We start from the raw sequence: 23,148 nt of genomic DNA on the forward strand, positions 1-23,148 counted from the left end.
TATCTGTTAGAGTAGCATCAACACTGCCTTCCCCAGATCTGTTGGAGTAGCATTGATACTGCCTTCCCCATATCTGTTAGAGTAGCATCAACACTGCCTTCCCCAGATCTGTTGGAGCAGCATCGATACTGCCTTCCCCATATCTGTTAGAGTAGCATCAACACTGCCTTCCCCAGATCTGTTGGAGTAGCATTGATACTGCCTTCCCCAGATCTGTTAGAGTAGCATCGATACTGCCTTCCCCAGATCTGTTGGAGACCTGCAAGTCCTTTTATCCAGGTGCAATAGGGGCGGTCCTCGTCTCCCAGTGGTCCTCAGGCGAGGGTGTATTCCCTGTGCACACAGTTTAACTCTCCAGAGAACATCCAGTCTGGGTAAAGAGAAACCTTCCCTATAGTCCCTAATTGAGCCAGAATAACAGAACAGTTCCCTGTACACACAGTTCACACATCGTTTCAGCTCTCTAAAGTGTTCTAGCGTGTCATTGGAGACTGGCAGTTCCACAGAGGGCTCCTTGGTAGAGCCAGAATAACAGAACAATAGCCTGCAGGGAGGCCTGTGTGCTGTTTATCAGCTGTCTGTGTGACTGAAGAGGATCGTGACACAGACGTCCACGCGTACTGCAGCTCAGCTGAGACTCTGGGCTTAATTATGAGAACACTAGCTGGGAAGGAACTTTCCATTAAAGGGTCAGACCGCAGTTGAAACAATAACAAAGCGGCACCCAGCCACTTGTTTTGGTAAACAGGTGAGGGATGGGGTTTGAGAAATATAGCCACTCTCAAATTCACAGACAGAGTTATGGGTACAAGGACTGACCCTCCATGAAATCAACATTATAGTTTTAACCGTGTTTTGAGGCTATACAGTGTTTGTTTACATTTACTTTGTTTCCAAACATTGTAGTAAAACCAGGTTATATTTTGGGTTCTGATGAGGTACGACAGCTGAACTTAGCTTCTGAGGAATTTATACATTTTATTCTGCAAGAATTAATGGCTATATATCATTCATTTAACAGTCCAAAAAAGGGAGGGATCAACTCCGGGTTGGTCCTTTAAAGGTCCAATGCAACCGTTTTTATCTCAATATCAAATCCTTTCTGAGTAACAATTAACTACCTTACTGTAATAGTTTTACATTAATATTGGTCAAAAATTTACAAAAATAGCTTTCTAGCAACAACAACAAAAAATTCAAGCAATAATTTTGCTTGGACTGTCTGGAAGTGGTCTGAATGTGGTTGAGTGGTCTGAATGAGGTTGAGTGGTCTGAATGAGGTTGAGTGGTCTGAATGTGGTTGAGTGGTCTGAATGAGGTTGAGTGGTCTGAATGAGGTTGAGTGGTCTGAATGAGGTTGAGTGGTCTGAATGAGGTTGAGTGGTCTGAATGAGGTTGAGTGGTCTGAATGGAGTGGTCTGAATGAGGTTGAGTGGTCTGAATGAGGTTGAGTGGTCTGAATGAGGTTGAGTGGTCTGAATGAGGTTGAGTGGTCTGAATGAGGTTGAGTGGTCTGAATGAGGTTGAGTGGTCTGAATGAGGTTGAGTGGTCTGAATGGAGTGGTCTGAATGAGGTTGAGTGGTCTGAATGAGGTTGAGTGGTCTGAATGAGGTTGAGTGGTCTGAATGAGGTTTGGAACTCTCTTTGTCACCGGTCTATTACAACTTATACCGCCTGGTGATGTCACCAGGCAAGCTGAAACTCTACCCATGCAAAACCTGCTGATTAGAAGGTAGATTGTATTTTCTACCAGCAACTACTAGACAATAACACTAATACATCTGTTCACACTTTCACAGTGTTAGTTTCATCAGCTGTTGTACAATATGATACAAAAACACAGGAAAACCAGAATTTTGACTGCTCTGGGCCTTTAAAGCATGGAATAAGGTGCTATAGCATGATGTTAAAGGGGACTATATATACAGATATATTTGACATGAAGACATTGGCAAATGGAAGCATACTTAGTGATGCTTAATTCATCAGTTGTGGGTCAGCTCCTCACTATAAGGTTAAACTAGGACTTTGGAGATTAACATTTTTACACCCATCTAAATTAGATTTTACTACGGACATTTGATGAATAATTTATGCTTTACGTTGATTATTCATGACGATTTACTTTTAACTGCCAATCTGTATATCTATTAGTGACAGACCATGGTTGCTCACCGTACCTGTCCAATTTAACCCTTAGTAATAATGTATTATGTATATACTAGATCAATTCATAAATACATTCATTAATAAGTGTCTGTTCATCTTTAAGTCACTTTTTTCCCCCACTTTTATTCATCTTTCTTTTTTTTTTATCTCCATCAGTCTTGTTTAATCTGACCTCTGACCTGTGCGGTGTGTAAAGTAAACCATGGAGGATCCTCTCATTCTATATTCATCACTCAACACCACCAGCCTCCCCACTGCTCTCAACCCCATGAACAACAGTACTGTTACGGACCTCATGACCAACGCTACGGTCAAACCCTTCAGTGTGATTGATGGGTGCGAGGAGAACGTGTCAGGGATCCTCTTCGACCTGTCTGTTCAGACCTTCAACGTGTTCCTGGGACTCCCCGCTAACATCTTAGGTAGGTAGCCCAGAGGTTACAGAGGTAAGAGCAGTCCACCAGTAGCCGTAAGGTTGCTGATTCCAATCCCAGGAACTATCTTGTACCATTGTGTCTTTCAGCAAGGCTCTTAATCTTTACATAACTCCAGGTTATTGACCCCTGACCCTATACTCCTTCCAGTGTGTTTACATTTACATAACTTCAGGGTATTAACCCCTGACCCTATACTCCTTCCAGTGTGTTTACATTTACATAACTTCAGGGTATTGACCCCTGACCCTATACTCCTTCCAGTGTGTTTACATTTACATAACTTCAGGGTATTGACCCCTGACCCTATACTCCTTTCAGTGTGTTTATATTTTGGGTGTCGGGAGCAGAGAAAAAAAACGAATTTCTGTCTCTGATGTACGATGAAACTAGCTAATAACATTGTTGTCTTGCCTTGTGTTAGTCATGGTGATTCTGCTCCGTAACCGCAAGGAGCCGTCCTCCTCAGACATCTTCCTGGGCTGTCTGGCCTTCATGGACGCTTACTTCGGCATCATGGTCCCCTTCAGCTATCTGAACCTCTACTACTGGCACAGCAAGGATGTCTGGTCCGCTCTCATGTTCTCCTTCGGCGTCAAGGTGCAGGGCTATAGGATAAAGGAGAATTTCAGCGTCTGAAATTGTACCCTGTTACATAGCATACTACTTTTGACCAGATCCCTATGGACACCCCTATGGACACCCCTATAGACACTCATATGGACACCCCTATGGACACCCATATGGACACCCCTATGGACACCCCCATGGACACCCCTATGGACACCCCTATGTACACCCCCATGGACACCCCCATGGACACCCCACGGACACCCCTATGGACACCCCCATGGACACCCCTATAGACACCCCTATGGACCCCCCATGGAGACCCCCCCATGGACATCCATATGGACACCCATATGGACACCCCCATGGACACCCCTATGGACCCCCCCATGGACACCCCTATAGACACCCCTATAGACACCCCTATGGACACCCCTATGGCCACCCCTATAGACACCCCTATAGACACCCCCATGGACACCCCTGTGGACACCCCATGGACCCCCCCATGGACACCCCTATAGACACCCCTATAGATGGACACCCCTATAGACACCCCATGGACACCCCCATGGACACCCATATGGACACCCATATGGACACCCCCATGGACACCCATATGGACACCCATATGGACACCCCCATGGACACCCATATGGACACCCCTATGGACACCCCCATGGACACCCCTATAGACAGCCCTATGGACACCCCATGGAGACCCCCCATGGACACCCCTATGGACACCCCCATGGACACCCCTATGGACCCCCCATGGAGACACACCATGGACACCCATATGGACACCCCTGTGGGCCCTGGTCAAAAGAAGTACACTATGTAGGGAATATATGTCATAGAGGTTGCATCCAAAATGACTGTGCATCCAAAAAATCTGTGACATTTGACAATAAGTAAACTTGTTTTTCTCCACCTCCACCTCCTCCTCCTCCTTCCTATTCTCCTCCTCCTCCTCCTCTTCCTCCTTCCTATTCTCCTCCTCTTCCTCCACCTCCTCCTCCTTCTCCTCCTCCTTTTTCTCCAGTTTCTTCTCCTCCAGGACACCAGCGGTCCTCTGTTCCTGTCCTGTATCTGTTTGGATCGGTTTGTGGCGGTCCTCTTCCCTCTTTCCTACGGCCAGCTGAATGACACCAAGTACAGGGTGTCTCTCTCGGCGGTGGTCCTGGGGCTCACCTTCACCTACGCCTCTGCCAAGACCATCTGGGTCCTGCACAACTTCGAGAAGGTCAATCCATAGATCAATCAATCAATTCATCAATACATTAATCAAGCAATCAATCAATAGATTAATCAATAAATCCCACTTTGTTGTATCGCACATATTGGACAAAAGTAGCAATACAAGGCACTTCACAGTATAACATAATAAATAAATAGCATACATTAATTAATAAAAACAACTAAAACAAAAAGTTAAAGGTAAAAACACAAAATGAAAACACGGCTAAAAAGGTGCATTTACATATTTCTTTGATAAATATCCACTTCTGCTACCCTCAGGTCTTTACAGGGACAATCCTGGCAACGTTTGGCTGGATGGTGTTGTGTAACGGAGCCATCCTGGTGGCCCTGAAGAGGTCCCGCGGCTCCGGGAAGGACGACATGCACCCCATGAAGAAGAAAGCCTTCAAGATGGTGATGTCTGTCCTGTCCATCATCGTGTTCAACTACTTGCCGCCGGTGGCTCTGTTCCCTTTTCAGGTGATGACCTGGGTGGGCGCATTGTCCATCGAAATAGAATAGATAGAATCACAGACCCATTGACTTGACTCTCATTGACTCATTGACCCATTGACTTGACTCTCATAGAATCACAGACCCATTGACTTGACTCTCATTGACTCATTGACCCATTGACTTGACTCCCGTTGACTCATTAACCCATTGACTTGACTCCCATTGACTCATTGACCCATTGACTTGACTCCCATTGGCTCATTGACCCATTTACTTAAATGAGGAAGCCAGTTCTAGTGATTATATTTCTATGGTTGTCCTTAATGATGTTGCCTGATGTATAAAGATACATTCCTAGATGGCTTGTCTACAGGTTTGAACAGTTCCAGTAACTTTCCCCAAATTCCCACATTTGCTAGAAATCCTGGTTGGAAGATTCCTGGAATAGAAAGGGAATAAACAGGAAACCCAGAATACTTCAACAAGGATTTCTGGAAAACCTGGGAATGCTGGGAAAGTCACCAGAACGTTGCAACCCTACAGTAGCACTGTCCTCAGTGATATTGCCAGATGAACAAAGAGAAATCCTATTATATTATTTGCACAGCAGTTGAGTGTTCTGATATCCCCTTCCAGGACCACTACCCTCTGGATACATTCCGCTGCCTGGTGCAGCCGGTGGGGTACGCCTTCATTAACATCAGCAGTAGTATCCAGCCCATCATCTACCTCTCTAGACTGGAGAAGATCCCTTTTCTCCCTGAGGCCTGGAACAAGTGGGGCTCCTCCTCCAAGGTGAAAGAAAAGGAGGTGAAGGTGGAGACCATCTCGCCTGCCTAAAGATGAACAGGTATCAAAGTTTCTTGTGAAATAAGTGATAGGTTCTCAAAATACAGTTGTTATAAATGTAACTGGACAATGGAATAAAATGAATGGCCAGTAAACAATGGATGAAAGTAATTTGATTACATTCCAAATAGCTAATATATATCCTGTATATGGTATAGATTAAGGAGCAACAAAAATTCTTCATATGTCCTTCAAATCTCTCACTTCCTGGAACTATTAGGCTAGGACTGAGACGCCATCATGTGTACAAGATGAGAACTACATGTCACTCCTGTAAAACGCTCAAGATTTTTTTGTGAATCATTTGGAGGAAAAAAAAATGGAATAAAGTTCTTATAAACAGTTATTTTTCCAGTCTTTTGTTTTCATGTTTTCTTAGAAATGTATAAATGATATTTAGTCTGTTATGATGGAGAGGAGAACCAGATGATATTTAGTCTGTTATGATGGAGAGGAGAACCAGATGATCCCACAGATGTGTGTAGTGTTATGGTGATCTAATAAAAGACTGGCACAAGCTTTTGGGCGGTTGCTAGTTTACACAAGCATTTAGAGGTACTACGTATAAACCCAGTATTACTACCAGGGTTGGGGTCAATTCAGAAAACTCAATACTGCAACAAGAATAGTCCACATTGAAAATATATAACATTGTTGAATTGAAATGTACATTCACCTTACTTCACCTGAACCTTGATTACTCCCCTGTTGTAAGTAGGCTGGTATTGAAGTCAAAAACAGACATGTAGAAATATATAGTAGGAAACTACAGGTACACAGATGTATTCGAGGTTAATCCTTTATTAAAAACAGTAAAAGAAAGTTTGGAGGCCACACATAAGATGCAATCTAGTTCAATTACAGGACTACATGTCAGTTATTTTTGAAAAGCATGTGCATTTAACAATATAAACAAAATACATCTGAAACATTTAGTCGGCTAGGGTATGTCTGATTAATGTTAGATGACCTCCTGTTGTACAGATCTCCTTGGCTTGTGTCCCAATAGTCTCTCTTTCTTTCCTGAAGTGTGCACTCGTTCACTACTCCATACAAATGTAAAATAATTGGATTGGTGTTGGCATGGGCTGGACTCTAGAGGGAGTTCCATATTCCAGTCATTTCCTTTGAAATCCATAAAGGAAAGTGAACAAGTGCACACTTGGGGAGAAAGGAGAGATTATTGGGACGCAGCCCATATATCCCACCACATAGGTATCGTTTTCATACAACCTATTAATTTAAACAAGACAGTATAACTGTTTTTTTAACAGTTTTTCCTCTACATTCCTGAAACCAAACATTTGATTCCATAGTTGGATGTTGAACGACAGGTTGTCAGAACCAGAACCATGCAGTGATAGTATGGTACTGATGATTATGCTATGGATGGTGTTTCGAGTTGAGATACAATGCTTTGCGTTGTGTCTCAATATTCATCATTGGCTTCCTTCCTTGTCTCCTTTCCTTCATTAGCACTAAGGAAGTATCAGGTGTTTTGAGTTGATAGACACCGGCTGGGTCTCAATACTCTTTCATTACTTCCTTTCCTTGTCTCCTCCCCTCATCTCCTTTCCTTCAGGACCTCTAACAGGTGAAAGGATTGGATGGCTTTCCACCATATTGCTTTTTTACCTACAGTATCACTCCGTTCCATATCACTGATCATGAAGGAAAAGGACACAAGGAAAGGGAGCTAGTTACGACTATCGAGACACAGCCACTGCTAAAAGGCCATTGTTGTTGTTTTTTCCATTCTTTTTTTATTGTCTTGGTGACATAACCTCAATCTCAGAGGACAAGCCAACAAACTGTGGGTTATGGTTACGGAACGGAACCTCCACACAGCTGTTGCTATGGAGACGCAGTTCTAACAGAAGTTACGGAACATATGTGATATGACAGCGTAGTAAGTATTCACAGAACTCAACAGTAAGGAAGAAAGGAATCCTCATAGACAAAGCCTTGAACGAGCTTCAATTGACACAGACATACTATAGTAAGCTCTGGCTTGGTCCAGCGGAATTATGTGTGTGTGTGTGTGTGTGTGTGTGTGTGTGTGTGTGTGTGTGTGTGTGTGTGTGTGTGTGTGTGTGTCTGCGTCAGTCAGAAGATGTGGAGAAGGACATCAAAGGAGAGTGCAATATTTCTTTCAGCTGAAAGATTTACAAGGTTTTATAATAACAGCAAAGGCAGACGTCTCGGCGTCGCCATGATAGCTCGTGCAGGTCCTAAAGCTTCTTCCTCTTCTTCGGTATCCGTAACAGAAAATTGGTTTTTCCAGTACAAAATCATCTTCAAAACAGACAGACAGTTCATCAGAGCACTTCAGTATAAGGGACAAACAGTTTCTGTACACAGAGTCATCACCATGGTGACATGATGTCATCAGGATGAGACGCTTTGGATCAGGGCACATTGTCCATGTTATCCTCTCTCTCTCTCTGAAGTATACACATACAGGGCACTTACTGTACCCATGGCGATACAGCTGTGGCTAGAGACAGCTAGGGCTAGGTTCTAATGCCCTAGCCTGGCTTCCTCTCCTCACCTCTGGGAAAGGTTGTGAGCAAAAATACACATTTCTGTCCTCTGTCAGATAACGAACACAAACATCTTCATCTCTCTTTGTATCCTTGAGGACCGCTGATCCCAAAAATAAACGGATGGAACCAATTTGACGAGCAATCAATGTCATACCAGCAATTTGAATGTAACTATCCGGTCTCTCCAGATTTCAGTGGTCAGGGAGGATACAAGGAAATAGGATACAAGGAATTAGGACATGAGAGAAGGAATCTTTTATAGATTATTGGAACTCAGGGATAGAAAGGTTCAGTACATCATCATTATCATCATCATCATCATCATCATCATAGCTCATGCTGTACATCTGCACATCTACAAACCCAACAGTAGCACCTTGGCTTTGTAGCGCTGTCTAATTGGCTACGGCAAGCTCTTAGGAACAAACTGAACTGCATCTACAAGTCTCTGTCATTTCACCTCAAAACCTGCTATCCTTCCCAGTCACTCCCAGTTGAGAATCTCCCCTTCGTTCACATTCTGACAAATGCTAAATATCAACAGAGAAATGTAAGTAAACATACAGCTGTATTAGAAAACAGATAAACTACAACATTTTGCGGTTAATCGGTAAAGCAATCCCAGAACACTGACTGAAGCCTCAACTAATGACAGTAGTTCATTTTTAAAGAGTTGTAAGTATTATTTTTTATGCACACTGGATAGCATCCTACACACAGTCTGTCTGGTTGTCTCTCTCTCTCTGTCTGTCTGTCTTTTAAAGGGTTGTTGGTAGTTTTTAGGTAAAGGTAGTCAGCCAAGCACAGTGTTCTTCTGAGCCTAGTCCCCAGCCACGTTCTTCTTTTGACGTCCTTGTAACGTTCTCTAAAACGCTTTCTATGACGTCCTTGTAACGTTCTCTACTGGTGGCGCTTGTCTTTGGCTGGAACTTTTGTAGGAGATGTCTGAGCCCGCGAGCTATGAGGGCTGAGGGAGATAAGGGAAGAGAGGAAGGGAAGGAGGAGAGAGGAGAGGGAAGACTATGGCTATCAAATACTCAGAGGCCATATTCCATCTAGATACAGATGGGTTGTGAGTGGAAGGAAGTGCTGATCATACATACTTACTGTGTTGGGTCCATGGCTGGGTCAGTGAGAGGGGCTGTATCATCGGTGCTGCTCAGGGATCTGACCCCCTCCACCAGCTCCCTGGCCTCTGCAGCTAACTGGCAGGCTGGGTCTGGGATGGGAGAGGGGGTCTCTGGACTGTCTGTGGCTGGAGAGGTCCTGTTACTCCTATTAGTACAAGGAAGCACACATACACACGTTCACACACACACACACACACACCCAAACCCTCCGGTCATATCAACAGACTGTCAGAATGAACAAACATTTGAAGAATTGTCATAAAGGAGTTACATTTGGAAGATAAGCACTTACCCATTTTCCATTCCAAACAAGCTGGGAGTGGTGAGCACTTTGTGAACATTCTGAGAAATAAACACATTCAGCCAGTCAGTCAGCCAGTTAGCCAGTCAGCCAGACAGTCAGTCAGACAGTCAGTCAGCCAGTTAGCCAGTCAGCACAGAAATCCACATACATAAAACTAGAAAGTAGTGTTGAACCACTAGGTGGCAGTACAGGTTCAGAACATAACAGAGCATGACCAGAGAGGCGTCAGCTAGGGCTCACAGGTAGGTGTGTTACAGAACCTGTGTGACTGTGCTTACAGTTGAGAGGTGGGCAGGTAGTGTTATTGTAAAGGTGTGTTACAGGTGTAATGTTACCTGTGTGAAGCCCAGTAGTTAGTTGTATGAGAGGTGGACAGGAAGTGTTGTTGTAAAGGTATGTTACTGTGTTACAGGTGTAATGTTACCTGTGTGAAGCCCAGTAGTTAGTTGTATGAGAGGTGGACAGGAAGTGATGTTGTAAAGGTATGTTACTGTGTTACAGGTGTAATGTTACCTGTGTGAAGCCCAGTAGTTAGTTGTATGAGAGGTGGACAGGAAGTGTTGTTGTAAAGGTATGTTACTGTGTTACAGGTGTAATGTTACCTGTGTGAAGCCCAGTAGTTAGTTGTATGAGAGGTGGACAGGAAGTGTTGTTGTAAAGGTGTGTTACTGTGTTACAGGTGTAATGTTACCTGTGTGAAGCCCAGTAGTTAGTTGTATGAGAGGTGGACAGGAAGTGATGTTGTAAAGGTATGTTACTGTGTTACAGGTGTAATGTTACCTGTGTGAAGCCCAGTAGTTAGTTGTATGAGAGGTGGACAGGAAGTGATGTTGTAAAGGTATGTTACTGTGTTACAGGTGTAATGTTACCTGTGTGAAGCCCAGTAGTTAGTTGTATGAGAGGTGGACAGGAAGTGTTGTTGTAAAGTTGTGTCGGGGGTGAGTCACAGGTGTGTTACAGGTGTAGTGTACCTGTGCGAATCCCAGTAGTTTCTTGTTGGAGATCTCCAGGTGTCTTCTGCTCAGCTCAGACTTCCTCAGCTGACAGTCAATCATCGACAACTTCCTGTTTAACTCCATCACATCTTCCTGGAGTAAAACACACACAATCACTTCCTGTTTAACTCCATCACATCCTTCTGGGGTACAACACACAGAATCACTTCCTGTTTAACTCCATCACATATTCCTGGGGTACAACACACCGAATCACTTCCTGTTTAACTCCATCACATCCTCCTGACTAGTGTTGTCCTGCTGGGTCACAGTAATTTATGGTAGAAAAGACTAGTGTTGTCCTTCTGGGTCACAGTGATTTATGGTAGAAAAGACTAGTGTTGTCCTGCTGGGTCACAGTGATTTATGGTAGAAAAGACTAGTGTTGTCCTGCTGGGTCACAGTAATTTATGGTAGAAAAGACTAGTGTTGTCCTGCTGGGTCACAGTGATTTATGGTAGAAAATACTAGTGTTGTCCTGCTGGGTCACAGTGATTTATGGTAGAAAAGACTAGTGTTGTCCTGCTGGGTCACAGTGATTTATGGTAGAAAAGACTAGTGTTGTCCTGCTGGGTCACAGTGATTTATGGTAGAAAAGACTAGTGTTGTCCTGCTGGGTCACAGTAATTTATGGTAGAAAAGACTAGTGTTGTCCTGCTGGGTCACAGTGATTTATGGTAGAAAAGACTAGTGTTGTCCTGCTGGGTCACAGTAATTTATGGTAGAAAAGACTAGTGTTGTCCTGCTGGGTCACAGTAATTTATGGTAGAAAAGACTAGTGTTGTCCACAAACAATTGTCTGGAGTGTTTCAGAAATGGAGAGGTCTGCTTTGTCATCACTTGTGTCTGAGGCCCACCCAGACGACACTAGTCTTTTCTTCCATAAATTGGTTTTAAGTCTACCTTAGTAGCTTCCAGACCCTTCTGTTTCTTGTCCGCCAGTTGGTTCTTCAGGTCTTTGATCTCAGCCTCTAGCAGTGTAATGACCTCTTCATAGTCCTGCTCTGCACTGTTACTCTGTCTGTCTCTCTGCACCGCCTCCGCTACCTGCAGGGGTAGAAGAAGAAGAAGAAGATGAAGGAGATGAAGAAGTACCCAAGGTCTAACAGAAATTCTACTTGGGACACATACTGTACACATAGAGGTTGGAGCCGGGGGGGGCGGGGGGGGGGGGGGGGGGGGCAGCCGTACTGCAGACATTTACATGAGTACACATACTATACACAGAGAGACCATGGAGCAGCTGTGGGGGTGCTCCATGTCTTGTTTAGGGGTTTATTAGAGGATAAATATTACCTGCAGACGAGTCTTCAGACGACTGTTCTCCTCCACTGTCGCACACGCTTTCTGAGGGAGGGAGGGAGGGAGGGAGGGAGGGAGGGAGGGAGGGAGGGAGGGGGAGGGAGGGAGGGAGGGAGGAGGGAGGGAGGGAGTGAAGGAAAAAGAGCAAGAATGAGAGTGTGTTAATACAACTATGCCTGGCAAAGATAGGACAAGATACAATAGGATAAGATATGATAGGATAGGATACGACAGGATATGATAGAATAGGATAAGATAGGATAGGATACTATAGGATAAGATAGAATAAGATAGAATACGATAAGATAGGATAGGATACGATAGGATATGATAGGATACGGTGGGATACGGTGGGATATGATGGGATACGATGGGATATGATGGGATACGATAGGATAAGATAGAATAGAATAAGATAGGATAGGATACTATAGGATAAGATAGAATACGATAAGATAGGATATGATACGGTGGGATACGCTGCGATGCGATGGGATACGGTGGGATACGGTGGGATACGGTGCGATACGGTGGGATACGGTGGGATATGGTGGGATACGGTGGGATACAATGGGATATGGTGGGATATGGTGGGATACAATGGGATATGGTGGGATACAGTGGGATACAATGGGATATGGTGGGATACGGTGGGATACAATGGGATATGGTGGGATATGGTGGGATACGGTGGGATACAATGGGATATGGTGGGATACAGTGGGATACAATGGGATATGGTGGGATACGGTGGGATACAATGGGATATGGTGGGATACGCTTCGATACGGTGGGATACGGTGGGATACGGTGGGATATAATGGGATACGGTGGGATACGGTGTGATATAATGGGATACGGTGGGATACGGTGGGATATAATGGGATACGATGCGATACGGTGGGATATGGTGGGATATAATGGGATACGGTGGGATACGGTGGGATATAATGGGATACGGTGGGATACGGTGGGATATAATGGGATACGGTGGGATACGGTGGGATACGGTGGGATATAATGGGATACGGTGGGATACGGTGGGATATGATGGGATACGGTGGGATACGGTGGGATACGGTGGGATATGGTGGGATACGGTGGGATATAATGGGATACGGTGGGATATAATGGGATACGGTGGGATATGGTGGGATACGGTGGGATATAATGGGATACGGTGGGATACGGTGGGATATGATGGGATACGGTGGGATACGGTGGGATACGGTGGGATATAATGGGATACGGTGGGATACAGTGGGATATGGTGGGATACGGTGGGATACAATGGGATATGGTGGGATATGGTGGGATATAATGGGATACGGTGGGATACGGTGGGATACGGTGGGATACGATGGGATACGATGGGATACGGTGGGATACGGTGGGATACGGTGGGATACGGTGGGATATAATGGGATATGGTGGGATACGGTGGGATACGGTGGGATATGATGGGAAATGGTGGGATATGGTGGGATACGGTGGGATACAATGGGATATGGTGGGATATAATGGGATACGTTGGGATTAGATGGGATATGGTGGGATACGATGGGATACGGTGGGATATGGTGGGATACGGTGGGATATAATGGGATACGGTGGGATATGGTGGGATACGATGCGATACGGTGGGATACGGTGGGATACGATGGGATACGGTGGGATACGATGGGATACGATGGGATACGGTGGGATACGGTGGGATATAATGGGATATGGTGGGATACGGTGGGATACGGTGGGATATAATGGGATATGGTGGGATACGGTGGGATACGGTGGGATATAATGGGATACGGTGGGATATAATGGGATACGGTGGGATACGGTGAGATACGGTGGGATACAATGGGATACGGTGGGATATGGTGGGATACGGTGGGATACGATGCGATACGGTGGGATACGGTGGGATACGGTGGGATATGGTGGGATACGGTGGGATATAATGGGATACGGTGGGATATAATGGGATACGGTGGGATACGGTGGGATACGGTGGGATATAATGGGATACGGTAGGATACGGTGGGATATAATGGGATACGGTGGGATACGGTGGGATACGGTGGGATACGATGCGATACGGTGGGATACGGTGGGATATAATGGGATACGGTGGGATATAATGGGATATACTAAATACAATATAATACTGCTTCATCAACCTATTCTTAAGAATTGTGATCAGTTGAGTCTGGTTGTCACTCACCTCTGAGGTGTTGTGTAGCACCTCCTCCAGGGTCGACTTGCTGTGCTCTGTGTCCTGGGGTAGTGGTAGTGTAGGAAAACCAGCAGGTTGACTGATCTGGGGTAATGTAGAAAAACCAGCAGGTTGACTGACCTGGGGTAATGTAGAAAAACCAGCAGGTTGACTGACCTGGGGTAATGTAGAAAAACCAGCAGGTTGACTGACCTGGGGTAATGTAGGAAAACCAGCAGGTTGACTGCCCTGGGGTAGTGTAGGAAAACCAGCAGGTTGACTGACCTGGGGTAATGTAGGAAAACCAGCAGGTTGACTGCCCTGGGGTGGTGTAGGAAAACCAGCAGGTTGACTGACCTGGGGTAGTGTCAAAAAAACAGCAGGTTGACTGACCTGGGGTAATGTAGGAAAACCAGCAGGTTAACTGATCTGGGGTAGTGTAGGAAAACCATCAGGTTGACTGACCTGGGGTAATGTAGGAAAACCATCAGGTTGACTGGTCTGTGGTAGTGTAGGAAAACCATCAGGTTGACTGACCTGGGGTAATGTAGGAAAACCATCAGGTTGACTGGTCTGTGGTAGTGTAGGAAAACCAGCAGGTTGACTGCCCTGGGGTAGTGTAGGAAAACCAGCAGGTTGACTGACCTGGGGTAGTTCAGGAAAACCAGCATGTTGACTGATCTGGGGTAGTGTAGGAAAACCAGCAGGTTGACTGTGAATGGACTGTGAACAAAGTTGAAGTCAATTCCATGTTACTCTGATACACATTGCACATTGTAACTTTGTAAAATAGTAGCATAGTAACATTGTATATTTAAGCAATAAGGCCCGAGGGGGTGTGGTCAATATAAACTCAGCAAAAAAAGAAACGTCCTCTCACTGTCAACTGCGTACATTTTCAGCAAACTTAACTTAACATGTGTAAATATTTGTATGAACATAACAAGATTCAACAACTGAGACATAAACTGAACAAGTTCCACAGACATGTGACTAACAGAAATGGAATAACGTGTCCCTGAACAAAGAGGGGGTCAAAATCAAAAGTAACAGTCAGTATTTGGTGTGGCCACCAGCTGCATTAAGTACTGCAGTGCATCTCCTCCTCATGGACTGCACCAGATTTGCCCGTTTTTGCTGTGAGATGTTACCCCACTCTTCCACCAAGGCACCTGCAAGTTCCCAGACATTTCTGGGGGGAATGGCCCTAGCCCTCACCCTCCAATCTAACAGGTCCCAGACGTGCTCAATGGGACTGAGATCCGGGCTTTTTGCTGGCCGTGGCAGAACACTGACATTCCTGTCTTGCAGGAAATCACGCACAGAACGAGCAGTATGGCTGGTAGCATTGCCATGCTGGAGGGTCATGTCAGGATGAGCCTGCAGGAAGGCTACCACATGAGGGAGGAGGATGTTTTCCCTGTAACACACAGCGTTGAGATTGTCTGCAATGACAACAAGCTCAGTCCGATGACACACCGCCACAGACCATGACGGACCCTCCACCTCCAAAATAATCCTGTTCCAGAGTACAGGCCTCGGTGTAACGCTCATTCCTTCAGTGATAAAAGCGAATCCGACCATCAACCCCGGTGAGACAAAACTGCGACTCGTCAGAGAAGAGCACTTTTTGCCAGTCCTGTCTGGTCCAGCGACGGTGGGTTTGTGCCCATAAGCGACGTTGTTGCCGGTGATGTCTGGTGAGGACCTGCCTTACAACAGGCCTACACGCCCTCAGTCCAGCCTCTCTCAGCCTATTGCGGACAGTCTGAGCACTGATGGAGGGATTGTGCGTTCCTGGTGTAACTCGGTCAGTTGTTGTTGCCATCCTGTACCTGTCCCGCAGGTGTGATGTTTGGATTTACCGATCCTGTGCAGGTGTTGTTACACGTGGTCTGCCACTGCGAGGACAATCAGCTGTCTGTCCTGTCTCCCTGTAGCGCTGTCTTAGGTGTCTCACAGTATGGACATAGCAATTTTTTGCCCTGGCCACATCTGCAGTCCTCCTGCCTCCTTGCAGCATGCCTAAGGCATGTTCACGCAGATGAGCAGGGACCCTGGGCATCTTCTTTTGGTGTTTTTCAGTCTCAGTAGAAAGGCCTCTTTGGTGTCCTAAGTTTTCAAAACTGTGACCTTAATTGCCTGCGGTCTGTAAGCTGTTAGTGTCTTAACGACCGTTCCACAGGTGCATGTTCATTAATTGTTTATGGTTCATTGAACAAGCAGTGTTTAAACCTTTTACGATGAAGATCTGTTAAGTTAATTGGATTTTTACGAATTATCTTTGAAAGACAGGGTCCTGGAAAAGGGACGTTTCTTTTTTTGCTGAGTTTACAACGGCTAAGGGCTGGATACCATACACCACAAACCCCAGAGGTACCTTATTGCTATTATAATCTGGTTACCAAAGTAATTAGAACAGTAAAAACAAATATTCTGTCATTTCAGCCAATCAGCATTCAGGACTCGAACCACCCAGTTTATAAGTGTACATATACTGTACATGGTGTATGAAAATGAGGATTGTTGCGAAATAACAACTAACACTAAACAAAAATATAAATGCAACATGCAACAATTTCAAAAATGTTCCTGAGTTGCAGTTCATATAAGGAAATCAGTCAATTTAAATAAATTCAATGGCCCTAATATATGGATTTCACATGACTGGGAATACAGATATGCATCTGTTGGTCAGAGATACCTTTAAAAAAAAAAAACAGTCAGTATCTGGTGTGACCATTTGCCTCATGCAGCGCAACACATCTTCTTCACATAGAGTTGATCAGGCTGTTGATTGTGGCCTGTGGAATGTTGTCCCACTCCTCTTCAATGGCTGTGTGAAGTTGCTGGATATTGGCGGGAACTGGAACACACTGTCATACATGTCGATCCAGAGCATCCCAAACATGCTCAATGGGTAATGGAAGAACTGTTTTTTTTCAGCTTCCAGGAATTGTATACAGATCCTTGTGACATGGGGCCATACATTATCATGCGGAAACATGAGTTGATGGTGGCGGATGAATGACACGACAATGGGATATCATCTCAGTATCTCTGTGCATTCAAATTGCCATCAATAAAATGCAATTGTGATCGTTGTCTGTAGCTTATGCCTGCCCACACCATAACCCCACCTCCACCATGGGGCACTCTGCTCACAACGTTGACATCAGTAAACCACTCACCCACACGACACCATACACGCTGTCTGCCATCTGCCCGGTACAGTTGAAACTGGGATTAATCCGTGAAGAGCACACTTCTCCAGCGTGCCAGTGACCATCGAAGGGGAACATTTGCCCACTGAAGTCAGTTACAACGCCGAACTACAGTCAGGTCAAGACCCTGGCGAGGACGACGCAGATGAACTTCCCTAAGACGGTTTCTGACCGTTTGTGCAGAAATTCTTCGGTTGTGCAAACCCACAGTTTCATCAGCTGTCCGGGTGGCTGGTCTCAGACGATCCCGCAGGTGAAGAAGCCTGATGTGGAGGTCCTGGGCTGGCGTGGTTAATCATGGTCTGCGGTTGTGAGGTTAGACGTACTGCCAAATTCTCTAAAACAATGTTGGAAGCGGCTTATGGTAGAGAAATTAACATAAAGTTATCTGGCAACAGCTCTGGTGGACATTCCTGTAGTCAGCATGCCAATTGCACGCTCCCTCAAAACTAGAGACATTTGTGGCATTGTGTTGTATGACAAAACTGCACATTTTAGAGTGGCCTTTTACTGTCCCCAGTCCAAGGTGCACCTGTTTAAAGATCATGCTGTTTAATCAGCTTGTTGATATGCCACACCTGTCAGGTGGATGGATCATATTAGCAAAGGAGAAATGCTCACTAACAGGGATGTAAACAAATTTGTTCACAATTTGAGGGAAATAAGCTTTTTGTGCATATAGAACATTTCTGGGATCTTTTATTTCAGCTCATGAAACATGGGACCAACACTTTACATGATGCATTTATATATTTTTTCAGTATAATTATAAATATATATTATGTTATTTGTTCAACATTTGATTTCAGTATGATTTATTACATTGACATTATATTTTGTTATAAATTAAAAAGTTATTAATTATGTTGAGAAAAGCTATTAGACTGGAACTATGCACTGTACGTGTACACAAACCCACAAAGTAGTTATAACACTATCAGTTGCAGTGGATATGTGAAAATGAGTGTTAATAAAGTTTGATGTAATTGAATGTGATATTCACAGCACTCTCTCTCTCTCTCTCTCACACACACACACACACACACACACACACACACACACACACACACACACACACACACACACACACACACACACACACACACACACACACACACACACACACACACACACTGACACAGAGATGTGATGTTTGGACAGGAGTGTGAGTTCACCTTGAGTTGTTTAATCTGGTTCTGCAGCTGTTTCACCTCCGTCTGGAAGTGTTCCAGTTCTTCACTACTGTAGGAGCATTCTGAATCAAAGGTCTGATACACAATACAGCAATAACGTTAGACTGGAGCTACGCACGGTACGTGTACACAAACCCATGCACACACACACTCATGCATACAATGATGTGAGAAGCACACCCTTCATCTGACAGGGAACATTACAATGGAAGTTTTAGAGGAAGGCAGCTCTCAAAGACTGTGTGTGTGTGTGTATGTATGTGTGCGTGCGTGCGTATGTGTGACAGGGACCGTCACAATGAAGCTCTTAAAGACATCTTTGATGATTCTCTTGTGCTGCTGCAGGGTGTAAATCTCCTCGAAGAAACACGGTCTGTAAATCCTCTTCACTAACTCAAACTTCACAAAGTCACACAAGCCTCAAAGTCAGGAGGAGCCTCAAGGACTCCATAACAAGAACTTAATACACCCAGTACCTTGAAACAAGAAGCACAAGTCAATGTTGTTTTCTTACCGGGGAGTGGAAGGCAGAGGTGTCCATCAAGCTAGCTGCTTCGTGATAGGAGAACATGAACTCTTTCTGCCCTAGTCCCGCCTCCTCCAGATTCTCTTGGTAGACGTTGCGTGTGGCCTCAACGAAGTCTGCCCGGCGACAACAAACGCAAAAGAAGAGTTATACTCTGTATAAAACACAAGGAGCCAATCAGAACCCCTATTCCCTATGTAGTAGCTTGTGAATAAGGAGCCGGGCAGAACAGGTTAAAGGGATATTGGTGTGACTGGGATGGGTTGGGGTCAAGTCCATTTTAATTCAGTTCAAGTTTCCTCAATGCTTCTCTATGAGACTTCTTATTGTGTAGAAATTTAGTTTACCCCCTGAATTGACTGAATTGAAATGGATGGCGTCGACAGATATGGCTGCTCTTTTTCTAGCGCTTAAGCAACTTTGCAGTATTTGTTTTTTTGTGTGTTTTATTTAGCTCAGAACGTTTTTTTTTTTGTGCGATTACATACAACCGGAAATAACTTTTGGATATCAGAGCAGCGGTAAGTCACCAACATTTCGACCAGAACTGAGACTTTCCTGAATTGGATCCTTTGTTCATAACCCCCAAGGCGATTTAACTTATCCCAGAGACTGCTCCAAGATGCTGCCAGTGGAAAAGAGGTATTCGGAGTGGACTTTTAGTTTGACTTAGGAGGCATGCACACCATCCACTGCTTCGTAGTATATTACTACATAATGTTCAGTCCCTGGACAATAAAGTAGACGAGCTCAGGGCGAGGATCTCCTCCAGACAGACATCAGCTACTGTAACGTACTCTGTTTCACGGAATCATGGCTCTCTCCAGATATACTGTCCCCGTCCATACAGCCAGCTCGGTTCTCAGTACATCGTGCAGATACAAATAAAGAACTCTCTGGGAAGAAGAAGAAAGGTGGAGGTATATGTTTCATGATTAACTACTCACGGTGTGATTGTGGTAACGTACAGGAACTCAAGAACCTTTTGTTCACCCGACCTAGAATTCCTCACAATCATTACCTCCCGAGAGAATTCTCTTCAGTCATCGTTACAGCCATGTATATTCCCCCTCAAGCCGTTACCACGATGGCGCTCAAGGAACTACACTGGACTTTGTGCAAAATGGAAACCACATATCCTGAGGCCGTATTTATTGTAGCTCGGAAAACGCTTCCGAAGTTCTATCAACAAATTACCTGTAGTACTAATGCTTCAAAAACTCTGGACCATTGTTACTCTCCCTTCCGGGATGGCTACAAGGCCCTCCCCCGCCCTCCCTCCGGCAAATCAGATCACAACTCCCTTCTGTTCCTCCCTTCCTATACGCAGAAACTCAAACAGGAAGTACTGGTGCTAAGGTCTATTCAACACTGGTCTGACCAATTGGACTCCATGCTTCAAGATTGTTTTGATCACGCGGACCGGGATATGTTCCGGGTTGCCTCTGAGAATAACATTGATGTATATACAGACACGGTGACTGAGTTTATCAGGAAGTGTATAGGGGATGTTGTTCCCACTGTTATGATTAAAACCTATCCAAACCAATAACCGTGGACAGATGGCAGCATTCACGCAAAACTGAAAGTGTGAATCACTGCATTTAAAGGTGACTGGGAATATGGTTGAATACAAACAGTCCAGTTATGCCCTCCGAAAGGCAAACAAACAGGCAAAACATCAGTACAGAGACAAAGGCAATTCAACAGCTCAGACACGAGACATATGTGGCAGGGACTCCAGACAATTATGGATTACAAAGGGAAAACCAGCCACGTCACCGACACCGACATCTTGCTCCTGGACAAGCTAAACACCTTCTTCGCCAGCTTTGAGGAAAACACAGCGCCACCGACACAGGCCACTCCCGAGGACTCTGGGCTCTCGTTCTCCGTGGCGAAGTGAATAAGACGTTTAAGCGTGTTAACCCTCGCAGGCTAGCCGTGTCCTCAGAGCAGGCACAGACCAGCTGGCTGGAGTGTTTACGGACATATTCAATCTCTCCCTATCCCAGTCTGCTGTCCCCACTTGCTTCAAGATGTCCACCCTTGTTCCTGTACTCAAGAAAGCGAAGGTAACTTCACTAAATGTCTATCGCCCCGTAGCACTCACTTCTGTGATCATGAAGTGCTTTGAGAGGCCAGTTAAGGACCATATCACCTCCACTTACCTGACACCCTAGACCCACTGCAATTTGCATACCGTAAATAGAACCACGGATGATGCAATCGCCATTAGCACTGCACAATGCCCTATCTCATCTGGATAAGAGGAATACCTATGTGAGAATGCTGTTCGTTAACTACAGCTCAGCCTTCAACACCATAGTACCCTCCAAGCTCATCATTAAGCTCAGGCCCTTGGTCTGAACCCCGCACTGTGCAACTGGGTCCTGGACTTCCTGATGGGCCGCCCCCCAGGTGGTGAAGGTAGGCAACAACACCTCCACTACGCTGATCCTCAATACAAGGGTGTGTACTCAGCCCCACCCTGTACTAGATGACACAACAGTGGTAGGCCTAATTACAAACAACAACGAGACAGCCTACAGGGAGGAGGTGAGGGCCCTGGCCGAGTGGTACCAGGAAACTAACCTCTCCCTCAACGTCAACAAAAAGAAGGAGCTGATCTGGACTTCAGGAAACGGCAGAGGGAACACACCCGCATTGACATCGATGGGGCAGCAGTGCAAAAGGTGAAAAGCTTCAAGTTCCTCGGCGTACACATCACTGACAATCTGAAATGGTCCACCCACACAGACAGTGTGGTGAAGAAGGCGTAACAGCGCCTCTTCAACCTCAGGAGGCTGAAGAAATACTGTATATATATATTTATTCTCCGGATTCAGACATTTCTCTTCCTAATATTTATATATTTCTTAATTCCATTAATTTACTTTTAGATTTGTGTGTATTGTTGTTTATTGTTAGATATTACTGCACGGTTGGAGCTAGGAATAAAAGCATTTAGCTACCACCACAATAACACCTGCTAAATATGTGTACGTGACCAATAAAATTTGATTTGATTTGAATTGACCCCAAACCCTGATAACTATGATGACAATATACCTCTGTAGGACACGGTTCCCTGTGGGTCAGTGGTAGCTATGGTGACAGTAAGTGTGTGGTAGCTATGGTGACAGTAAGTGTGTGGTAGCTATGGTGACAGTAGGTGTGTGGTAGCTATGGTGACAGTAGGTGTGTGGTAGCAATGGTGACAGTAGGTGTGTGGTAGCTATGGAGAGAGTAGGTGTGTGGTAGCTATGGAGACAGTAGGTGTGTGGTAGCTATGGAGACAGTAAGTGTGTGGTAGCAATGGTGACAGTAGGTGTGTGGTAGCTATGGAGACAGTAGGTGGGTGGTAGCTATGGAGAGAGTAGGTGTGTGGTAGCTATGGATACAGTAAGTGTGTGGTAGCAATGGTGACAGTAGGTGTGTGGTAGCTATGGAGACAGTAGGTGTGTGGTAGCTATGGAGACAGTAAGTGTGTGGTAGCAATGGTGACAGTAGGTGTGTGGTAGCTATGGAGACAGTAGGTGGATGGTAGCTATGGAGAGAGTAGGTGTGTGGTAGCTATGGAGACAGTAAGTGTGTGGTAGCAATGGTGACAGTAGGTTTGTGGTAGCTATGGAGACAGTAGGTGGGTGGTAGCTATGGAGACAGTAGGTGGGTGGTAGCTATGGAGACAGTAGGTGTGTGGTAGCTATGGAGACAGTAGGTGTGTGGTAGCTATGGATACAGTATACCTCCGTAGGACACGGTTCCCTGTGGGTCAGTGATAAGACTTTGTCTCAGCTTCCTCCTCTTCTCCTCCGTCACGTCCAGACCCAGGTACGACAACGCCTGGTGGGGGGGAAGAGAGAGAGAACGAGAGAGCGAGAGGGACATAGAGAGGGGAGAGGGGGGAGTGAGAGGGGGAGTGAGAGGGGAGCGAGACAGAGGAGAGAGAGAGAAAGAGTTAATAAGAATTTAAATCTCACATTATGGTA

General features: G+C 45.2%; 2 protein-coding genes across 4 annotated transcripts in view; one reads left to right on the forward strand and one right to left on the reverse strand.

Annotated features, from left to right (window-relative positions):
* Positions 1 to 2,372: 2,372 nt before the first annotated feature.
* Positions 2,373 to 5,712, forward strand: LOC145879750 (G-protein coupled receptor 183-A-like). The gene is made up of 5 exons (XM_082976107.1): positions 2,373 to 2,592; positions 3,029 to 3,204; positions 4,235 to 4,420; positions 4,696 to 4,896; positions 5,509 to 5,712. The coding sequence occupies exons 1-5, from the start codon at positions 2,373 to 2,375 to the stop codon at positions 5,710 to 5,712; spliced, it is 987 nt and encodes a 328-aa protein (XP_082832233.1).
* An 8,919-nt stretch (positions 5,713 to 14,631) lies between these two features.
* Positions 14,632 to 23,148, reverse strand: part of LOC106606366 (uncharacterized) — a 142,008-nt gene continuing 133,491 nt past the window's right edge. For all 3 annotated transcript variants that reach the window (XM_082976250.1, XM_082976251.1, XM_082976252.1), the window contains exons 13-16: positions 22,906 to 23,002; positions 19,145 to 19,272; positions 18,613 to 18,705; positions 14,632 to 14,936 (exon numbers count right to left, since the gene is read on the reverse strand). In XM_082976250.1, the coding sequence (XP_082832376.1) occupies positions 14,634 to 14,936; positions 18,613 to 18,705; positions 19,145 to 19,272; positions 22,906 to 23,002 (621 nt within the window). In that variant the 3' untranslated portion in view covers positions 14,632 to 14,633. The remainder of the gene's footprint in view (positions 14,937 to 18,612; positions 18,706 to 19,144; positions 19,273 to 22,905; positions 23,003 to 23,148) is intronic.

Source organism: Salmo salar, chromosome 06 (genome assembly GCF_965601325.2).
Source record: "Salmo salar chromosome 06, fSalSal1, whole genome shotgun sequence".
Lineage (NCBI taxonomy): Eukaryota > Metazoa > Chordata > Actinopteri > Salmoniformes > Salmonidae > Salmo > Salmo salar.